This window comes from Arachis hypogaea, chromosome 5 (assembly GCF_003086295.3).
Source record: "Arachis hypogaea cultivar Tifrunner chromosome 5, arahy.Tifrunner.gnm2.J5K5, whole genome shotgun sequence".
Classification (NCBI taxonomy): domain Eukaryota; kingdom Viridiplantae; phylum Streptophyta; class Magnoliopsida; order Fabales; family Fabaceae; genus Arachis; species Arachis hypogaea.
In genome coordinates, this window is record NC_092040.1 from 104,321,868 (window position 1) to 104,344,718 (window position 22,851).

At 34.3% G+C, this 22,851-nt stretch overlaps 2 protein-coding genes across 5 annotated transcripts; both read left to right on the forward strand.

Annotated features, from left to right (window-relative positions):
• Positions 1-3,549: 3,549 nt before the first annotated feature.
• Positions 3,550-5,309, forward strand: LOC140184615 (uncharacterized). Its single transcript, XM_072236554.1, has 3 exons — positions 3,550-3,876; positions 4,639-4,877; positions 4,959-5,309. The coding sequence occupies exons 2-3, from the start codon at positions 4,686-4,688 to the stop codon at positions 5,202-5,204; spliced, it is 438 nt and encodes a 145-aa protein (XP_072092655.1). The 5' UTR covers positions 3,550-3,876; positions 4,639-4,685; the 3' UTR covers positions 5,205-5,309.
• Positions 5,310-12,143: 6,834 nt separating this feature from the next.
• LOC112802421 (probable cyclic nucleotide-gated ion channel 20, chloroplastic) lies at positions 12,144-20,907 on the forward strand. 4 transcript variants are annotated; one of them, XM_025845638.3, is made up of 13 exons: positions 12,144-12,457; positions 13,089-13,593; positions 14,745-14,936; positions 15,142-15,240; positions 15,582-15,719; positions 16,485-16,733; positions 17,088-17,330; positions 17,769-17,914; positions 18,931-19,008; positions 19,384-19,513; positions 19,821-20,067; positions 20,189-20,351; positions 20,534-20,907. In XM_025845638.3, exons 2-13 carry the CDS (start codon positions 13,102-13,104, stop codon positions 20,634-20,636), a joined length of 2,280 nt encoding a protein of 759 aa, XP_025701423.1. In that variant the 5' UTR covers positions 12,144-12,457; positions 13,089-13,101; the 3' UTR covers positions 20,637-20,907. The 4 variants fall into 4 exon arrangements, with proteins under 4 accessions (XP_025701423.1, XP_025701422.1, XP_072093798.1 ...); XM_025845637.3 differs by having other exon boundaries at positions 12,146-12,457; positions 13,082-13,593; XM_072237697.1 differs by having other exon boundaries at positions 12,186-12,457; positions 13,082-13,593; positions 14,824-14,936.
• Positions 20,908-22,851: the final 1,944 nt, after the last annotated feature.

Here is a 22,851-nt window from a genome sequence, read left to right on the forward strand (position 1 = left end):
TCTCCTTCGGTATTCATGTAGTTTTATATTCACGGTATTATACAGATACCCACGGGGTAGATATTACTCCCCTTGTCCTACCCCATTTATTAATCGAGTACTTGTACTCACCACCCACAGAAAAAATACTCCCTAAATCTGCTCCCCAATGGGTAAATCTCCGCAAATACTCGCCTGCCGAGAGAATTTGTCATCTCTATAAATGACAACTCTATATATGTGAATCCAAAGGGGGAAAAGGAATAGTAGGTGTAGCAAAGATAAATTGGACCCACTCAACCATAAAAGCATTCATGTTCCCAACAAGTTTGAATTTCAAATAATTTGTAGATTTTTTTTATTTTTTGTCAAGCTTTTCATTTTCATTTTAATACTTCAAGCAAAATCATTTCGCTTCGTGGTATCCGCTGTGAATTAGTGATGCACACTTTGGGATCTATTTTTTTATCCGTGCGTATTTTGGGACATAATATTTTCTTTTTATTTATTTCAATAAAAAATCCTCATATATACATCTGCTATAATGCATTAAGTATTTTGTATTTTCTTTCCTTGTATTAGAGCACTGCAAACCAATTTGTTCAGGTTGATAGCAACTCAGCCTTTATGGAAAATTCAAGGGAACTTTGTTAGTTCCAGTTACATAAGATGGCAATCAAAATATTGTGCTAGTTGGATTTGCTATAGTTGAGGATGAAATCGTTGATGCATAGTGCTTTTTTTTTTTATAATTTGCAGAAGAATGTTGTTACTCAAGATAGCATTGGTTATTTCTAATAATCAAGCATCTATCAAGTCCGCGATAACTTGTAGTAATAGTAAGTGGAATCTTCCGATATCATTCTATCTATTTTATGTAAGGCACATTGTATTGAACTTCATAAAGAGATTCAAGGAACTACACTTGAGCAAACTTGTAATCAACATAGGTAAGTCACACATTTATATTTATTATTTACCACTTTTTAATTTTGTTTTGATTGTTGAATATGCCATGTGTAATATAATCCCCTGTGTTGTTTCATGCAAGTTGTTCAAGGACAAAACATGAATATAACATATAGAGAAAGTATAGGGAGCTAATGACCTAAGCGTACAATGTGTATAATGAAGGTTTAGAAAGTATTAGAGATATGATTATTAGTGTTACATTGTCCTATCAGGTTACGTTTTTTGAATGAGTGGTTTCAGGACATAGTATTAGAATTCCAGATCCGGAGGGTCAAGAGTTCGAACTTAGGTGAACCCAAAATTAGCTTTTTATAACATGAGATATTTATTATCCCTGGTATCCGGATGGTTATTCTGGATAGTATAGGTGATATTCATTTTATTCGTAAACCAAAGATTTAGCCCATTGTACACATTGTACGTTTAGGCCATTGGCTCCCTAGCACTACTCTAACATATATTACTAGCGGTTGTGTTAGCGTGACAAGGCATACAATAGGATTGCACGCATGAAAATTGGGTTTTGGCATTTATCGATTTATCTTTGGTGTCAATTGACCAAGAACCTAATTTAGTGCATCAATTATGTGTTGAAGGTAGTATGCAATCTTCTAGTTACAGAAATAGTCCAAGCAAGTTTTTTTTTTTATCAATTGAATGTGTTATTTATCCAGAGGAGTGTCAAAGTTCGTATGCAACTAAATGCTGAATTTGCTTTCTTAGAATTTGCCGCTAGGCCGCTTTATGCAAATCAACAAGCATCTGTAAACATGCAAGTTAGTCGATTTGAAGAGTGCAATGAGGTATTCGAGGTGCATGAAATTCCTAGTGACACATAATACATGGTTAATCTCATGAAGTGAGTTTGTGACTTACTTAATTTTCAAATAGATTGAGTTTCATGCCGTCATGTCTTTGCTTGTTGTTCCAACTATCATTTTGATTGGAAGGTATATGTTAATGATTTTACAAGATGGATGAAATTCAAACAATGCATCAAGTGGAGATTGTACCATTCATTAGGTAATCCAAGAGTATGGCTTGTATATATAGGATCGTACCAGAGTTAATTCCTAATCCCACCTTGAATTATTTGGTGAAGGGCAAACCTCGATCAACTCGTTACTTAAACTAAGTGGACACAAATGAGACGAATGGTTCTCGTTGTTGCAAGCTTTGTGAAACGAGGGTCATAGTGTGTTGGTTCAAGTTCGAGAGGTCCTATTCCAACTTCTTAGTGTGTTGCTGGTGTTATCCTGAATTTAGTCTTTTGTATTGTTTATTCCGTATTATTGTATTATACTTTTGCATTTAATTTTTGGAAAAGTCTAGGGGCCAGCAATTTTATTGCATTTTGGCCAGCATGTAACTAGCAGAGAAATGTGAGCCATTAGATGAAATCTCACACCAATCTCATACTATCAAATCATCATTGATGGCTAGTTGATGGTTATCAATCACAAATATTGCTGGCCCTAGCATTGCTGCCTATGTACTTTCTTTGAACATGGAATTTTATATTGTTTGTTTTACAACAAACTTGCTGGAAAATTTAAAGTGATAAAATATACAAAGTTCATAATCTAAGTCTACCATGCAATGTTTAAACGAACTTGCATTAAATTGTGTAACGAAACTATTTCCAAAGTAAAATATTACAACAATCTTCCTTTAAATTCAAAGTAAAGAAACATGGAATCTAAGAAACTAACATTTATCACGATACAACAAATATGATGTTACTCCAAAATAATAACCTTATATTACCAATAATCTTCCATTAAATTCAAAGTAAGCTATATTTGTCGTTGCCAAAATATGATGTTAGTCCAAAATAATTATAACTCGGGAAAAATCTAGGTTATTGATGATGGAGTCAATATTGAAATTTAGTAGTTTGATATATTTTTCAAACTTTTGATTTTAGCAAAATGTGCAGGATACCAATTTCCTTATGCTTTTGGAATTTTTTTGATTTGATTTAAATGTGATTTCATGCTTTGTTTTTATATGATTCGCACTTGGTTTAGATTTATATATTAATTTCAAATTGCAAATATATTTACTATCACCTCAAACTTATTTGATCCTTTTTATGACTATCCAGTAATTCAATTTCTGTTAAGAACTACAAAAACTAATAACTACTCATTAAGATGTTTATGTTGTGAGAAACTAAGAATGAAAAGTCTGGAAGTATTTTGCTAGTTATAAGTTTTTTTTTTCTGGTTTATATTGGCTAATTTACTTGGATTATAATTATATATTTCTTTTTTTAGGTTGATGATATCACTCAACTCTCAGCAATTATTATTTCAAACGTTGTTATGAATATTGCGTATGTATTCCTATATTTTTTAACTACATTAAACTAATATTTTTAAATAATAATTTGACACCATTTTTTCATGAATTAAGAGATAACACAATCTTATTTGAATAATATTGCACATACTTTAATGAGGATGTTAAAGATCTAATATAACAATGCATCTTGATATTTGATTTTGTTATAGTTTCATCTGACTTTTTTTTTTCATTAAAGGATATTTGTTTTTCAACACGGTATATTTAATACTTTTATTACTAAGGATACTAGAATTAATGATCAAATTAGTTCCAAAAGATAGACTATTCATCAATTCATTTTCGAATAATTTTTTCAATTAAATTAGTTATTGAAAGATTTAAATTTAATCATGTTTGTCCTTTATCAATGGATTAACAGTTTCTGTTAATAGTTTCCAGCTTCCGTAACAACAATATCACCAAAACTTTCTCTTCCAAGGTCGCCGCTTCTCTTGCTCCAATAACAACTTCTCATGACCAAGGGCCTCTCAGGTGATGATTCCGCCATCCGCCACCAGATCTCTCCAAGGCACTACTCTAGCCTCCAATCAGACTCACTATTTTCAGCATCCACAGGTTCAATATTATTAAAAATATGCTACTACTACTATTAATATTAATTGTAAAATTAATTATGATGTGAAATTATTTTCTGTGGCCCTTGCTAAATTCGAAAACAACAAATGAACAAAAAGACAGAATTTTGGGAATAAAGAAAGTCAAAACAAAATTTGCAACCTTTTCATTAGAAGGAATTATGAAGAACTGGTGGTGCTCACTTTACTAGCAACTATAAATAATTAAAATAATACAAGTAAGATAAAAATATTTTGTAACGGTTACTTACCGTGTTTGTTGGAGAGAAATCCCAATAAAATATGTAACTAACTTTATCTTGATGTTCTTTTTCGTTCTGATCAATAGAGTGAAGAGGGAGTGAAACAAGATGAAATTAATAATATAAATGGAGGAGTGGAAGAATTTAGTCTTAATAGTTACATAAAATGGCATCATTTTATATCAATTTAACCCGAGTAAATAGTTAAATTGGTCTCCGAAAAATAGCCCGATCTCCAAATCAGTTCTCATAAAAAAAAATAATAAAAGTTGTCCCCGAAAAATTTAAAATTGGTAACGTTAGTCCTTCCGTCAATATTCCGTGAATTCCGTCATTGACGCCGTTAACTGTTGTTTATGTGGCTGTCAATGTGGCATATCAGCATGCCAGCTTGGCACAGAGTGGCTGGTGACAAGATATGTTTCCATATGTATGTCAAATTAGTCCTAGGTCTGTAAACCCTAATCCATTCTTCGTCTTAAATGCCATTGTTGCTACAGCTTGAGATTGATTCTGCAGAGGCCAAAAATTCTTGACCAATTGCACGATGGGTAGCGTAGGTGGGGGTCGCATTCGACAAGTGTCGCAATCACACGGAAGCCATGCTTCGAGCTCTTCGCTGCGGTGGCGGAGGAAGAATTCCGACCAAGTTTGCTTTTGTGGGCTGAAGACAGTGATCAAGAAGTCTGGGACAAGAGAAAATCCTGATAGATTGTTCCATGCTTGTCCAAGATATCGGGTGAGTTATGAATGTAGTCTTCTTGAAAATTCAAATTATTTGAGTTGGATTTTGATGTTTTGGTACCCTGATGTTATGCAGAAGGGAAGCCACTGCAATTACTTTAAGTGGGCTGAGGACGACGAGTATGAAGGATTAGAGCACTTAGAAGAAGTTAAAACTGATGCAAAAATGGAGAGTGATGCTACTTTCTTGAACCATAACATATCATGGAGAATGATGACCTTAGAAGCTGAAGTAAAAGCACTTAGGATGCAACTGTATTTTGGATTAATAGTTGTGATTGTGGTTTTTATGATTATGTGTATGTTCTTTACTGGGAAGTAAAGTAGTTACTGTGAAAAGGATGATATTGTGAACCTCGATAGTTTTCTGTTGTTGTGAAAACCTTGTATGTTCATGTTTCTTTACTAGTAAAACCTTTACATGCAACATTGTTGTTGATGATAACATAATGTAAGCAAATTAGAATAAGCAGAATTAAAATTAAGTGAAGTAGGAATAGCATAACATCACCAATGGTGTACTAGTTTCCATTATCTCAGATTCAAATAACAACATTGTTTTAACATGATAATAACACAAGGTAGTAGCTGACAGTTGAAAGCAGTATACCATAAAAGACTATACAAAATACAGGGCTATTGAAGATACCACAACTACCACATTGTTTATAAATGGTAAAATTTGGCCCTGACAAAATAACAGATACTAATTGCCCTATATTTTATGTCTTCAAGTCTTGAAGTCATTCCATGTCTTTTTTTCTGGGAGGTTTGAAACCCGGAGTTGGAACAAATGTCATGAAGCTGGCAAGTTTCTTAGCTGTTGCAGAGCTGCTACCCTTGATGGTTTCAGCAGATACAGGAACTGCTCCTGGAGAGGCATTTTCCTTTATCCTGGCCCTGGTGACATGGAGTTTTGGAGGCCTTCCTCTACCTCTAGTCTGCATCAAACAGTTATCATCATTGTCTGAAATAAAAATAGCTACAAGTAACTAATGCTCAATTTAAAACTCTTTAGAAGATAACCTGAGTGACATTGGTTGAGGTTTGGGATTGTTGTGTCAGTGGAAGCTGAGCATGTTGAGTAACAGGAATTTTAGTCTGTTCATCTGGAGCAGCAGCTGCTACTGCAGGTAGTGTCTGTATGGGCTGAGTGTGATCTTCCTTTTTTGCTTCTGGACCAGGTACATGTTGTGGTGGTTGAACAGCTGCAAGCTGCAACTGCATTATCCTTGCTTTCTCCTGAGCATCATTTTGCTTTTTCTTGCTGCAAGTTCTCTTGTTGTGGCCCACCTCTCCACAGTACATGCACCGAATTGGAGCATACTTCCTTTTCATTTTTGTCTTCGTGCCACTGGGTCCTTCATCCTTGTCCTTCCTTCTATTTGTTGTTGGTTTTCCTGGTTTAGGTTTGATAGGAGGTGAAACAGGTGCAGGAGAACCAGTTTGCTCCCATAGATCTTGTCCCTTGACAGGGTTAACATTGAATTGGTATGTTCTTCTGTACGCCTACATGGTCAACCATTTGTGGCAATACTTCTCAGGCCTCTTATCATTTTTTTCTTGAATGGCTGATATTGCGTGCATACAAGGCATTCCTATGTATTTCACACAAAAAAATTTCATTCAGTTAAGTATGTATCATGGTATGCATAGGAAAGAAGAAATTAGTTATGAATTCGACCTGTCAACTGCCAAAACCTGCAGGAGCAAGTATGGTTCCCCAAATCTACAACCATATTAGTAGGCCATCCTTGAACTTCGTATACTTCCTCTTTCGCATCACCCGACCAGTAGGGAGCCCAGTTTCTTGATAACTTAATAAGAGATTCTAGCCAACTTTGCTGAACTGGAGCAAGTATTCCTTGATAACTCAGAAGCTTCAGTCTATTGTCAGACATGCTTTTCATAACCATTCTTCGTACCTCCTCTGCCAAACTCAGAATAGGCTTACCTCTGTCATGCTTCGTCTTTGTATTGAAGGATTCACAAGCGTTGTTGCAAATGTTGTCGACCTTTGGGCCTTCACTGAAATGGGCTTTGGTCCAAGCTTCCTTTGGCCACTTGTCTAAGAATTCCCAAGCTTTTTCATTAATCCTCTTGATTCTATTCATATTCCTTTCGAACTCAACCAGGGCCCTCGATCTTGCACACTCCTAGGCCAAGTCCTTAACCTCGATGCTGCCCCACTGTTCGGAGAAGTTCCTCCACAAATGCCAGACACAAAATCTGTGTGGAACTGCTGGGACGAGTTCTTTGACAGCTGGTATTAACCCCTGCACAAACAGTCAAACCCAACAAGATTTATAGTCATTACAATCCTCAAAAAAGCATCATTAAATAAAAAAAGTCCTTAAAAATCAAATCGTGATTCAAATTGGTCCTCACCTTTTGCATGTCTGATATGAAACACAGGTTCTTTGCTTCATATTCTCCCAGGTCTGATAGGAGCAGCTCAAAGAACCATTTCCAGTTCTCTTTGTTCTCAACATCAACAATTGTATATGTAATCACAAAAATGTGATTGTTTGCATCCTGTCTGCATGCAGTGAGAAGCTGTCCTCCGTGTAATGTTTTCAGGAATGCCCCATCTAGACCTATCAATGGCCTACAGCCTGCCTTGAAACCCTTCTTACAAGTATCTAGACAGACATAAAATCTCTCTAACTGAGGCGAATTATCAGCAATGGGAATCACACCCACCTGAACTATGGAACCTGGGTTAGAAGTTAGCAATTTATGTGCATAATCTCATATCAACCCGTATTGAGCAATCTCATCCCCTTCAACTATCTTCCTAGATGCCTTAAGAGCTCTGATAATGCATGAACTATTCAGCTTCACGTTGCACTTCCTAACAAACCACTCATACACCTCCCTATGCTTCATCTTAGGGTACTTCCTAAGTTTTGGGTATAACTTATTCACAATCCATTCCAATGTAGCAGCTTTGTTTTTTCACTTTCTTGCGCAAGTGTGATTGTCAACTAGTGTTTTTATCTGCCAGGAACCATCACTTGGGTTGTGTCTACAATATATTACCCATGAACAGTCTTCACACTTACAATCTAATCTTGTCATTCTTACAGAACCTTATATTCCTACCCCATTGTATAGTGTAATCTCTAGTGGCAGCCATAAAATGTTGCTTGGATTTAAAAACCATACTTACCTCAAACTTCATATCACCAAATTTGGCCTTGTCATTATAATGTGGATACACAGCTGGCCCTTCATCTTCAGAGTCTAACTCATGGGCAGAATCTTCTGACTTCCATTCATCTCCATCTGATGATTCTTCCCAAAAAAATTCGTCATCTGACTCTGAAATTACATGAAAATGCCACAAGATTTTAATAGAAAAAATTAGTTGAAGCAGATCTATTAAACAAGTAAATTCAATAATTGATACATAATTAATTATACAATACCTCCATCAAAGCATTCATCAGATTCTATATCCTCATAGCTGGAGTCATCAGTTTCAATAGCCTTGTCCCTTGTTCTGTCAGCAGCAGGCCTATGCTTCTATCTGTGATCTACTTTCTTGGCCCTAGAAGACTCAACTCCATCAACTCCACTATCACTGTCACTACTGTATATAGAATCTCCTGCAATTTTTGGAGGCTTGTACAAACTGTCTTCAGCACTATCATATGAATCATGATAGTCACTATCATTATCAATTGAAGTTGCCTTAACTTGCCTTCCAGATCTTGTACTGGTTGTAGCTTTCACCTTCTTGCTGATCTTATCGGCTGCTATAGCCTTGCCACTCCCTTTAGCAGCCTGAGGTTTAGTCCAAGGTTTGGGCTGCTGGACGGGCTTTTCCATGGGCTTTGGAGTGGGCTTAGGTGTGGGCGTATGTGTGGGTTGGGGTTGGGCTGAGGAGTAGGCTTCGGTGTGGGCTCAGGAGTGGGCTGAGGTGTGGGCTGAGAAGTTGGCTTAGGTGTGGACTGAGGAATGGGCTTAGGTGTGGGCTGAGGAGTAGGCTTAGGTGTGGGATAAGGAGTGGCCTTAGGAGTGGGCTGAGTTTTGGCTCTTTTTGGCTGAGGTGATTTTTTTGTTGTCTTACAGTAATCTTGGGACATTGCATCATTGTGGTCCTTGTTCAGTTTCTCTGCTTCTTCAGAGATGGTTGGCAAACATAGTACTTCATCATCATCCTCGTTCATGCAGTCAACCACATATGGCTTAGACACTACATGCTCAAAATAGATGTTGATGAGGTGATTGACCAATGCCAACAGATCAGTGTCATTTTCTAGCCTCATCAAGCCATTATCCAGCAGCATTCCAGGAACTTTTCACAAGCAATTGTTCATCTCAGCATATCCCAACTCCTTGTAGTATCCCTTCACAAAGAAATTGTTTAGAGTGTCTGAATCTACACCCATTAATACTTCAGTATTATCTGGTTCATAACACATATAGCCTGATTCATCTGTTTGAAACTTCCCACCATGGTGAAATACAAAGGTCATAGGGGGACCTTCCATCTGAAACCAAAACAGCAACACACACATCTCATGGAGAGGCAAAGCATATTCAACATCAACTACCAAAATGAATCTAACACACACACATGCAGCTACACAGAGCACAAACAATGTTCTCAAGAATCCAAAAACAGAGTTATATCATGGATAATCACCAAAGCCCCAAGCCTGAACACATTCTCCTAAACCCTAACATTACAAACAGTAACAATGGATTTCCAACGATAATACTACCACATTGATCAGGAGATAAAACCACAATCACTCTCATAAAATAAGAAAAGAAAGCTAACCTACCTCTCACGCAAGGCGATGGAGTGCCCTTTTCGGTTGACCAACGTCGTCACAAATCGGTCACCAACAAGTCCAGCAAACTGTCGTCGTCGGTCAAGCGTGGTCGTCGCCGTTCAATGCTTCGTCTTCCTGGAGGAAACAACTAAGAGGAAGGGCTTGCAGAGGTTCTTTCTTTTCAGAAGAAGGATGTAACTAGAGAGAGAATAGGAAACAGGGATGAAAATCCAAGCGTTGTAACGGGGAGCAACCAAAACGACGCCGTGTAAGGCTTCACTGACGTGTCATACTAATGGCCAGGTCAGCATATGTTCACGCCGTTACTCAAACATTTGACGGAAGGACTAACGTTACCAATTTTAAATTTTTCGGGGACAATTTTTATTATCTTTTTCTTACAGGGATTGGTTTGGAGATCGGGCTATCTTTCGGGGACCAATTTGACTATTTACTCAATTTAACCCTTACAAATCAAAATTGCGCCATTTTAAGGGTGGTTAACATTCTATATGATTTTTGTTAACGAAAAACTATTAAGTCATTAATGGAAGGACAAATGCATTTTAAGTTTAAATCTTTCGGGGCTAATTTGATTCGAAAAATTTTTCTGAGACAAATTTGACAAATAGTCCATCTTTTAGGGATTAATTTGACCATGAATCTATAAATATTACTTATAAAAATATAGCTACTTTTTTAATTTTTTAGAGTAATTACCCAAATCAATCTCCAATAAATTTAAAAGCGGATATTTTAGTCTCAAGAAAGATTAATACACAGATACCTAAGATTTTATTCCGACAGAAAAATCAGTCTCTAATTTATTTTTTGGTTGAGTAATTACCAAAATCAGTCCCAAGGATTTTAAAAGCGAATATTTTAGTCTCCAAGAAAAATTAATACACAGATTAATCCCTAACATTTTTCTCTGTCATACATAATATAGTCCCCCGTCCATGTCACTTTTATATGTCAACTTTTATTATTATTAACTTAGTTTTGTGCATGTGGACAATGACATTAGCATATTAATACACTCTTTTTGTTAAAAACAAGTAAGGTGAATAATGATGCTTTGAAATTCAAATTAAAATATTTTCTTTTAATACAAACATATTTTTTAAAATAGGACATCTTTTAATTATATTAAATACAAAAATATCAAATAGTTTCTTGAATTTCTTGTAGAATAATCTAATAATTGTATTGAACATTATTATTATTATTATTGAGTGATATATATATATATATATATATATATATATATATATATATATATATATATATATATACTTTTTATATATTAAATACATATATAAGAATTTAATGAATAAATTTATCATTACTTTTGTCCAAAAAATTATGGTACAATATTATTGTGCAATTAATAATATAATAATTTTATTTTACTTTTTTTACAAAGGACTGTTATGTACTTATGTCTGATAGAAAAAATGTTGGAAATTGATCTGTGTATTAATTTTTTTTAGAAACTAAAATGTCTACTTTTAAAATTCTTGGGGACTGATTTAGGTAATTATTCTGCCGGAAAATGAATTGGAGACTTATGTGTCTGCCAGAATAAAATCTTGGAATGTTTTTGTGTATTAATTTTTCTTAAAAACTAAAATGTCTGCTTTTAAAATTCTTGAGAACTGATTTAGGTAATTACTCAACTTTTTATAATGTAATTATGTACTAAATAGCATCTTTATTATCACATTTTATTTTATTTTAATTTTATTTTATTTTAATTTATCTTTCATTATTTGCATGCCATGAAAATTGTTTTTAAGCGAAAAAATTTCTCCCACATAACTATTTTGATTGAATAACTCTTGCCACTCAATTATTTTTTGAATAAGTATCAATATAATAACCCAACTAAATTTGGGACTCACCATATTATTATTCAATTATCTTTTAACAGAGTTATAACAAATTTTATCATATGATTGACTGACAAAGTTTGAAGGCTGTGATCCGTCACCTTATAATTCAGTTTTTATTGTGCATTATAAGTCATAACTCGACTTTATTTGCCTTCATTCTAAATTTATAACGGACGATCTTAATAACCATTATTCTGATTTAATAACCAATGGTCATAATATGAACTTTATTCATCAACTCTATATCTATAAATTTTTACTAATTTTTTTTACCAAACATGCTAAAAAGATCTAAAAGATATGTTTCACTTAAAAAAATATTTTTTAATCGAAATAAGAAAGCAAAAACGTTAAATCTTAATATTTCTTTAGAAAAAGTTTTTTTTTATGTTTTGATAGACAGTTTTAAAAAATATTTTTAATTTCTTTGTAGCACCTGATAATCAGTATTCACTAGTTTTGTTTATTTATTTATTTAAAAAACCTCTTTATTGAAACAAAAGAAAAACAGAAAAGAAAAGAAAAGGGGCTTTATTCTGCAAAAGCCAATCTAAAGAGTAAAGACCGTCCTTGGTAAGTATGACAGCGTCAATTAAATAGACAACAATGTACCAAGTCACCACACCAACAGTATCACATTCGCACACTGACAAACAACTTGTTTTTCATTCAAGTCTTCCCGTTGACTTTGTCAAAGTCTTTCTCCCTCACACTCCTAACGCACCGCACACGAAGACAAGACTGTGTCACTGTCTCCCTCTCTCACACATGTTCATGTTTTAACTCTCTATGTTGAAGGCTTCCTCTTCTTCTTCTCCCATTATCAGCTACCTCCCAATTCCCAATAATGCACGCTTTTAGCTTTACTTGAAAATCTCTCCCCACACCCACAGGTATGGTCAAATTCTTTTCGGGCTTCTCTTTCTTTTCATTGCATTTCTTTCTGGTCATTTGTGAACGAATTATGCTTGAATTTTCCTAATGATTCGTAATTCAGTTGTAATTGATCGCTTTGCTACTCGTAACACTACACAAACACCTATGTATAATTGTAGAGATAGAAAAGATGGTGGGAATTGGGATGGACATTGATGCGTTTGCTTACTCTTTATTTGAAATTAGTGCCTGGACGCTACAAGCACTCGAGTTATTGTGTTGTTAATTTAGGTCAATTGTGTCTAGTTCTATTCTTCTAAGCTTCATCGAGAAATTTTCCAATATATACACAATTCTACACAGGGTCTCCCTTATGATGCATTGTGTTTGGATTTTGTGTTTGAGACAGAAACTTAAACATAAGACATGACTGAAAAATTTGTAGTCTTTGATTTGGTTTGGTTAGTGAGTTGTAATCTTTGGCTTTCCCTGCTGCATTGGTTATTTCTGTATTTCCGGTTATATATAATTGGCAAGGCCCCGTTCTTTTCAAATATAAGTTGAATTGAACTGTTACATTTTGAAATAGTTGAGATGATTCATAAATATATATATTGAGTGTGTTGTTTGCTTGATAAAAGATTACAGTTGTCAAGGAAACATGGCTAGCTTTGAGAAAGATGAGGAGCCAATGCTGTTAGAAACACGTGGGCTGCGATCTGATGAACATGTGGATTCTAATTTCCGGAGGCTTGTGACAAGGACACGAAGTGCATCAATGTCAATTCCCATGGTCTCCATGGAATCGTCTGACAGAGAAGCTACTTTTGTGGGGCATACTGGTCCACTACGTACTGTGAGAAAAATCCCTTTTCCACAAATGAGTGGTCCACTCTATCCCACCCAAGGAACCGGAAATTCTTTGCAGCGTAGTAGAGTTGTGGCAGGAAACAATGTAGGGGAGAGCAGGATAGAAAGGTTCCGCAACACAGGTGAAAGTCATTGGAATAACAACAATGATAGGAAGAATGAACACTTACTGAGGTCTGGGCAATTGGGAATGTGTAATGATCCTTATTGTACTACTTGCCCTGCTAACTTTAAGGCTGCCCAACAAGGGAATTCAAGAACTTCGTATAGACGTGATCCCGTGGTATCTTTCGTTCTTAAATATATTATTTTCTTGCCACAAAATTGTTGTCATGTATTGATATTTTAATCTCAATATGTTTTGTTTTGCTCTATATCTTTATTTTGGTACATGTCTGTGTTCTGAGTTCATTTCAATGATTTTTTGTTACTCTTAATAAATTTATAGGTACTTAGCTAAATTACAGTGCCTTATGTGCTTATCAAGTATAAATAGTTTATAATTGCATAACTTTGATGCATTTTTTTTTCTTTTATATTTTTTCCATCTCAGTCACATTGATCTGCATTATTTTCCAATTATGTAGTTGTGGGTTTCTGAACTTGTATATCATCATATGTAATCATATTCAAATATTTTCATTCTATCAAATCAAGTGATTCATCTATGAAAAACACTTTGTTTAAATTGTGTCCTAAGGCATGAGTTCAAGCCTAGCTTCTAAGGTTCATTTGATATGTGATTTTGGTTTATCATGATACATGAGTAACTAGTGTCAACAGAATTGATTGGATATTTTGGCAAAATATTGATAAGAGTATCTACCAGTATATTAGCAGAATATTTGCTCATTCAAATCTTCTAATTCCGTGATTGTGCATCTGTAATTATGTAATCAAACTCTGGGATTGTGCAGCTGTAATTATGTAATTATATCCCAGATTAGGTTAGCCTAGCTATAGGTAAGCATATGAAATTAGCATGTGTTTACTCTATTTAATGCTGTAGAAAATTCAGAATACATAAAAAATAATAGTTTGCAAAATCTCTTGAACCTTAAGAGTAAGACTAATTCTCATCAGTATGGAATTGATTTAATAAAGCTGCTGTGTTCAAGATGCATAATTACATTTTTTTTACTATTAAGGTTTAGGATTTAGGGTTCAAGGTACACAATTATTGCTGTTGTTATTATCATTGCTCAATTTGAGGGGCAACAAAGTGTTGTCGATTAACAATTTCTGGTGTTCTTGTTTATTCAATACTTACTTTTCAAAGGCCATTTTGACAAGGGCCTGTGTGTAGTTTGATCATCTTGTAATCTTTTCCATTTCCATTTCCCTTTTATGAACATCTATTAGCAATTTAGCATCACCTTTAATAACCAAGAAATTTACTTTCTGTTGTTTTTCTATCATATTTTGTGTTCATAGTTCCATAATGTTCTCTATGGAGATGCCAAGGGTTTCGCTAGAAAAGTTTACTCATTTTTCTCTTCTCATGTTCCTGGAGTTATGAATCCTCACAATAAAGTTGTGCAACAATGGAACAAGGCTTTGGCTATTTCTTGTTTGGTGGCAATTTTTCTAGATCCATTATTTTTCTTCCTACTGAATGCGCGGGAGGTATGATTGTTTACCTTTTATTTAACTACAAAATTCCACTAGTTGCCACTGTTATTCTTCTCTTGATACTATTTGTAAAATGTTTACACCCTTTGGGTGTGGCTGTTCTCCGGGACCTGTGTTACGGGATGCTTGTCCATCGGGCTATCCCTTTTTATTTTTAAACTATTCTCTACATTTTTTTTCTGTTTTTTTTTTCCTGCAGGATTTGAAATGTATTGTTATCAACTGGCCAATGACAGCTACACTTGTTTTGTTTAGAAGCTTGAATGATGCCATATATTTCTTGAACATTCTTCTTCAGGTAATTTCTCATTGATGATCTGTTTTGAAATATTCTGATAAGTATATTTCAGAAGAGTTTTCTAGCAATAAATAATCGGGTTTAGAAAATCTTTCATCAATCAGAATTTTCTAACCAACGATGTTTGTGTTGTATATACTTACAACGATGTCTCTTATGATATGAGTATTTAATCTCTCCTTTACCTCTAAAAGAAGGCTTACATAAAATTTTAATTGATGGCTTGTATGTATTTTGTAGCAATATGATGTATATAGAAAAGTTCCTCTGAAATTTTATATGATAAATATTAAAATGCATTCATCTTGCTTAAATAACTATACCAAGTTGCATGTTCGCAGTTTAGGTTGGCTTATGTTTCTCCCGAGTCAACAGTGGTTGGTGCCGGAGATTTAGTTGACCATCCAAAGAAAATTGCTTTACATTACCTATGGGGCTATTTTTTGCTTGATTTATTTATTGTGATTCCCCTTCCTCAGGTAAGTTTCTTGTCATCACTTATTTTCTCATGGAAGCATAGCTTTTGGTACTTCTCTTCTGCATCCTTTTTGTGGGTTTCTTCTTGTCATTTTAGCTTCATATTTCGGGTCTTCGTTTGAACTTAATACTCATTCGTGTTTTCTCTCCACATCTTATATGTATTCTTGTTATGGTATATTTTTTTATTGTCTTATATAATATGTATATGAATGTATATGTAAACAGTTTCACTGTAAACATGATATATGACAGGACACAATGACGTTGCTTGATCTATCTAGCCGATCCCACATAGTGGAACAAGGCTTTGTTTTTGTTGTATAATCGATATCAAAAGAAAATGTCAAGGTCCTTAGTTTGACATTTTGTTGGGATTATCATTTGAATCTATAGTATGTCAAAATATATGAAAGGCTAGAGATTCATATATCAAAACAACTTTGATGCTACTGTAGAATAATTCTCTCAGGAACATCTATATATTGTTTGTTCTCTTGATACTATATCCTCATTTTTACTATTACTTGTACCCTGTTATCATTTTCAAGTTTAAAAGTGAACTACAACTTTTACTCTGCTTTGTGTGGCACTCCAAAGAATAAATCGTCTATGAAGTATGAACATGAACATTTGCATGAGAACATGTGATTGGAAGATAAAGGAAAAGCGGTTGGTTTTTTTCTTTTGAAAATGGTAGAAGCAACTATCGTTTATGATGAAATAATTGATCAAAAACCTCTCCTGACATGTAGTGAATTGTGCAGATAATGCTTTATTTCATTATACCAACCTACTTGGGTTTCTCAGGGGCAAATTATGCTAAGAATCTTCTGCGTGCAGCTATCCTTGCGCAATACATGCCTAGACTATTCAGGTTTCTGCCTTTGCTGATTGGCCAGTCTCCAACAGGATTCATATTTGAGTCCGCATGGGGGAATTTTATTATAAATCTTCTTATTTTTATGCTATCGGGACACGTTGTTGGCTCTTGCTGGTACCTCTTTGGCCTACAAGTGAGTAAAAACATTGTTAGGCTTCCCCTTCTCTTCTTTTATTAAATGCTTATATTGATTCAAGACATCGATCATGAATATAACATAAAAGAAAAAATAATAGAAATATTACCTATTAATTGGAAAAAATGAAGTGCTTTTTCATTATGATAATTGTGTGTGATGTGCTCAGATATTTAATTCTTCTATTTTATTACAGTTGATATGAAATTCAACTATTAAAGTTTTTTTCATACCTTGGGACACTCAATCATAAATCATGAATGTATTTAGAATCAAGAATTTGATTCTGTAAATGAAAATTATTGTTCTATTACTAACTTTATACACTTTTTTCCCTCTTACTTGTTCCAGAGGGTTAATCAATGTTTTCGAAACGCCTGCTCTAATTCTACTCTTCCTGGATGCAAGAATTACATTGATTGTGGCCTGTCTACCGACACACCAATTGAGTGGCATAATAATGAAAATGCCACTAATTGTTTGAACTCCAGTTCTGGTGTTTTTGAATATGGGATTTATGCCAATGCTGTAAGACTTACCACAGAAACTAATGTGGTCAAGAAATATGTGTATGCTCTGTTTTGGGGTTTCCAGGTATGCAAATTATGTCCTATACTAGTAAGTTTCATGTGCAAATTTCCATTTTGATTATTTTTTTGGTTTGTCTCAACCTTTATTGGCTTTTCTTTGGTAACCTATTTTAGTAATTACATGATGTACATTCCTACGGTGAAAAAAATTGAATAATCCTATTTTATATACATCAAACCCCATCTTTCATATTATTACTTTTTTTTTTCATCTTTGATCTCTTTCTCTAAAACTCATGACCAGTTCCCTTAGGTTTGAAGGAATACTCGGCACATAGTCTATGTTGTGCTGGAATTTTAATTTAAGAATTTTGGGGTGACAATTCATGAACGTGTGCTCTGATATCATGCCAAGCAACTTAGATCAGTAGTAACTTAAAAAAAGCTCCATGTGATGACACATTTGATATTTCCTTAACTTGCTTTGTTATCTTTAATACAGCAAATAAGTACTCTTGCTGGTAATCAAACCCCAAGCTATTTTGTGTGGGAAGTCCTGTTCACAATGGCCATCATAGGGCTAGGACTCTTGCTTTTCGCACTTCTTATTGGAAACATACAAAATTTTCTTCAAGGCCTCGGGCGAAGGTAGATTTTTTTTTTCTTTCATGCCTAGTCCCCTTAGTTGTTTTATGACAATATTGCTCATATTCATCTGTTTACCTTAAATTTATCTTCTGTTTACAGTACTCTCCATGTGAAAATTTACGAATGATGTTGGGATTGTGGCTTTTAGATAGTGAAGGGGGAGATGAGAGATAAGATAACGAAATAATATGTATGAAAATCACTAATATTATTATATTGCAGTGTAATACAAAAGACAAATTCCCATTTTTGTTTATAATTCATACCCTAATACTACTGAATAATGAAATAGTCATACATGACGGTAAATATCACAACCAATCCTCAATATCATCTCTAGTAGTCTTTGATATTCTAAGATATATATTATATGCTGTCTTCTTTGTGTCTAAGAAATGATACTGGTGAATAATAGCTGTACTCGTGTTAACATATCTAACTAGGGTTTTTTACACCCTGCCATGATTTATAAACAAACCCAACATGTCTAATTACTCATAAATAGCTGACTTCTCGGTTTTCCAATTTCTTCATAAAATCTTCTAGAGTGTAAATCGCGAGAGGATTAAAGGTTTGTCTTTTTATTCATAATAAGTAAGATCGCTATATGTACTATCTCTATATAGTTGTTCCCCTAGTGGGTTGAAGAACCCACTAGTCTATGTCAATTTATGAGTATTAGAGGTGTTTGGTTTGTTCATAAATTGTGCCAGGATGTAACAATTTATGAAGATATTGTAAAACCTAAATGGTTGCAATGATTTACATAGAAAGTAAACCGGACATATATTAACTAAATCTTGTTTTGGACAATTCCCCCCCCCCCCCCCTCCCCAACCAAAATTTTATTATGAATTTGACATAGGCTAAAAACCCTATCTGAAGTTATTTGTTAACTCTTTATAAGGCATTTTCTGTTTTCTTGGTCAGATTTTTCATCTGCAACATCAGTGATGAAGTGCACTATGTTTAGGCGTATATTGTAGTTGATATATTCTCTTCTATCTTGCTTACAGGAGATTAGAAATGCAACTTAGAGGCCGTGATGTTGAGCAATGGATGAGCCATCGTCGCTTACCAGAAGGTCTAAGAAGGTACAAAATGTAGTTCTTTTGACAATCACTCTCGCAATGGTTGTACTGTACATTGTCAATTGGTTTTTCTATTCATTCCTCATGAATCCCTACCTCTCTTGCCATAATTCTTTTCTTCACAATGTGCATGAGAAATTCACTATTACAATGACCATAGTTATCATGCATACCAAAATTTTTTAAATTATACTTCTGAGAACTTATTTTGGTTCTTGAAAGAGGTAAAATTGTGGGGCTCTACTAATTATTATATAGTAAAGGATGTATGCTTGGATGCTACGAAAATATTATTCCTCCAATGTTTCATTTATATTGCATGCAACTTGAAGTCATTGATAAAAATGCGTTAAGTGACAGAATATTCTTGTATTGCAGGAGAGTAAGACAAGCTGAACGATATAATTGGGCTGCAACAAGAGGGGTAAATGAAGAAATTCTTCTAGAGAACATGCCAGAAGATCTCCAAAGAGACGTAAGACGCCATCTGTTCAAATTTATCACGAAAGTAAGTATTAAATATTCGTGGCATACGACTAGTTATATTCTCACCAGTGTAACATTCTTACATTTTGAGTGGAACGTAATATGTCATTTAGATGCTTGTTATACTTAACAATCTCAGCTAATATGTATAATATAAAATTCTTTTTTACCTTAGGTTTCTCTACTTACATCTGGCTGGGATTAGACAAACATTGATTGTGAAAACCATTTCAAAGGCTAATGATTTGCATATTCATCATGAAATATAACCATGTATTAAACAACCCTGAAAATTTTGTTTAACGATGAGCTTGAGGGTCTATTTGCAGGTTCGAATTTTTGCCTTGATGGATGAGCCCATCTTGGATGCCATTTGCGAGAGGCTTAGACAAAAGATATACATAAAAGGAAGTAATATCTTGTATCAAGGTGGTCTAGTGGAGAAGATGGTCTTTGTTGTGCGCGGGAAATTGGAGAGCATTGGAGAAGATGGAACTAAAATTAACCTAGCCGAAGGGGATGCTTGTGGCGAAGAACTCTTGAGATGGTATCTAGAGAATTCATCAGTTAGCACAGGTATAGTAGATTTTGATGCTGTGATAAGTCATGTCTCTTAAATATTTTAAATCACTAATCAGCATCTTGGTCTCTATAAATTAAGAAACAATACGGTTTATACATATAGTTTCTCTTGCAGATGGTAGAAAAGTAAGGCTACCTGGACAAAGGTTGCCGAGCAGCAGGACAGTAACGTGCATAACAAACGTGGAGGCATTTTCACTCCGAGCTGCTGACCTTGAAGAAGTAACAATCATTTTCACTAGATTCTTGCGGAGTCCACGTGTTCAAGGAGCTCTAAGGTAATTCATTCCTGTTTTTTTATCTCATTTTTTGCCTTCATATAATCTTTGATTCTATAACTTAAAATTATGAAAATTAACCAAAACTAAAACTTGAAGTTGAACATATATAACTCACAGATGCCTCACTTATATTTCCTTAAATTCATGACTGAAATTGTTTGATAATTTTGAAATTCTAGATACGAGTCGCCTTATTGGAGATCCCTTGCAGCAAGCCGAATTCAGGTTGCATGGAGATACAGGAAGAAACGACTAAACCGTGCCGCGTCACAACTAGATTAGGGTGTAGATTGTGTTCTATTTTATCTTTTTTTTTTTTGTATAACCAAGCTGTATCATAGGTTAATAACTTAATATAGTATGTGTTGCTAGCTACCATGTACAAAATATTTCTTGTTCACTCAAACGATGAATGAATGCTTCAACATAACATGAGGTAACCACGTGCAAGGGAACAGCGGATTTATATTATTCCAATTCGTTCCTAATATATTTTAACTGGGTGAAGAAAACCTGTGAGTTGTGACAAAGGAATAAAGATGTTCTTGCAGAATACATTTGCCTCGGCCATGAATCTTTGTAATGAAACATCGCACCAACTGAAAAACCCATATTATCGTTTGCTTCCAATACTGCTCTCGTTCGCCGAAATCGCCGGCACACTTTAACAATGGCGACAAGGACATAATTGCCTCACCAGGATGCAAAAACATGTTGACAGCAGCAAGAGACTTCAACTTGATTCATCACATTCACAAAAATATACCAAGTACACCGTCTAATTTGTTTGGGAAAACAGATTTTTTATTTTCGTTGAGTGTTTTTTGTTATACGTTCTTTGTTAAGTAAAAGGAAAAAAAAATCATGAGAATAGTGAAAATGAAAAACCAATGAGACATTGCAAATTACAATTTTATGTAACTCTAGTCTCTGCCACTAATATGACAATTTTCTCTAACCCCATACATCTAAATTACTCCTTCATCAAAACTAACTTTGCTATTCTCTAACCCCATACAACATTCTAAATCATAATATATTAAACTAACTTGAAACTATTTCACAAAACTAACAAACCTCCCTTAATAGGATATTTAATATTTTTTACATTAGATCGTTACCTTCTTAATAACAGAGAAAAACCGGTGCCTTGTTAGGTCTCTCTGGATATCCTCTGGCATATTCTTCATCAGCTCTTCTTCCTTCATTCCTCTTGTTGTAATCCGATTCTGAAATTCAGCCTCTAGTATTCTCCTGCATGACGAAATGAAAAAACAGAATAAAATCCTATCATATAAATTAATGATCAATTCATCAAATGGAATAATTAATACAGAAGTGTTCTGCCACACATTGTTTCTCTCCTCTTAGACTTCCATCCACCCGTTCTATTTTCTATAAATTCAATTCATACCTTCTTAATTTTTTTGGTAGGCGACGATGCCTTGACCATTGTTCAACTTCGTTGTATCTAGTTAGCATGTTTGTGTTCCTGCAAACAATATTGAAGCATCAAGGACACTGTAATAAAGCTAAAAGTAGTGGAACTTTACTATCAAATAAGATACAACAGTTAGAATGAACTTCTAATCTTCATTGTACATATTAAATGCTCCATTGAGAAATATTTGCAATATAAGTACATACTAGTTACAAATTTACAATCAAACTTTAAATCGTTATATAGAGGAATTGTATACGTAAGTTGAATTAAGATAAAATAGACGAGTTTTATCAAATAACTAAAATAGTGGAGACACAATATTAAAGAAGAAATATTTTACCTCCGATTAAGGCCTTGAAGAATGCTTTGTATGTTTCCAATAAAAGATACAAAAAGTGAGAGTCCCATTACTCTGACGACCAATATGAAAATGGCTTCTTGCACTTCAAAAATGCTTGAGGTTTGAATAGAAATACTGCTAATTTGCTGCATTAAAATAATACAGTTAGTTATATGAAAATTAAGCAATATATCAAACTATTCATGTATCCTCATTTAATTAATAGTTAAAATTATTCATAAGTGATAAGCTTTGTGTGTGAAGGAATTCATAAGTGCTGATAACTAATTTAACAATAGCATAACTACGTCCTAACAGTACAGTAACAGCTATCATAATCTCTAACTAACTTTCTCTAACTTGGTTAATATCCCTAACAGTGTAAGCAGAGTAGAATGCAGAGGAATCAGAAACTGAAGATTTAAGGAGGAGATAGTGGTTGACAGAGAAGTGAGCTTGCAACTTAGAGAGAGAGAGAGAGAGAAGTAATTGAATTGGTGCAGCAAGAAAGCAAATTGATCGTATTAGGTCTTATTTTATGTATAGAATGGATAAATTAACCGTATTAGGTCTTAGTCTAACTACTTAACCAATTGGTAAAACTACTACTCTCATTGTCTCCCAAATTCGAACTCTTATGATTAAGTTACAACTGTAGAGAAAAAATGATCACAAGAGAAAACACTTTGATTTATATTATAAAATTCTTGGCT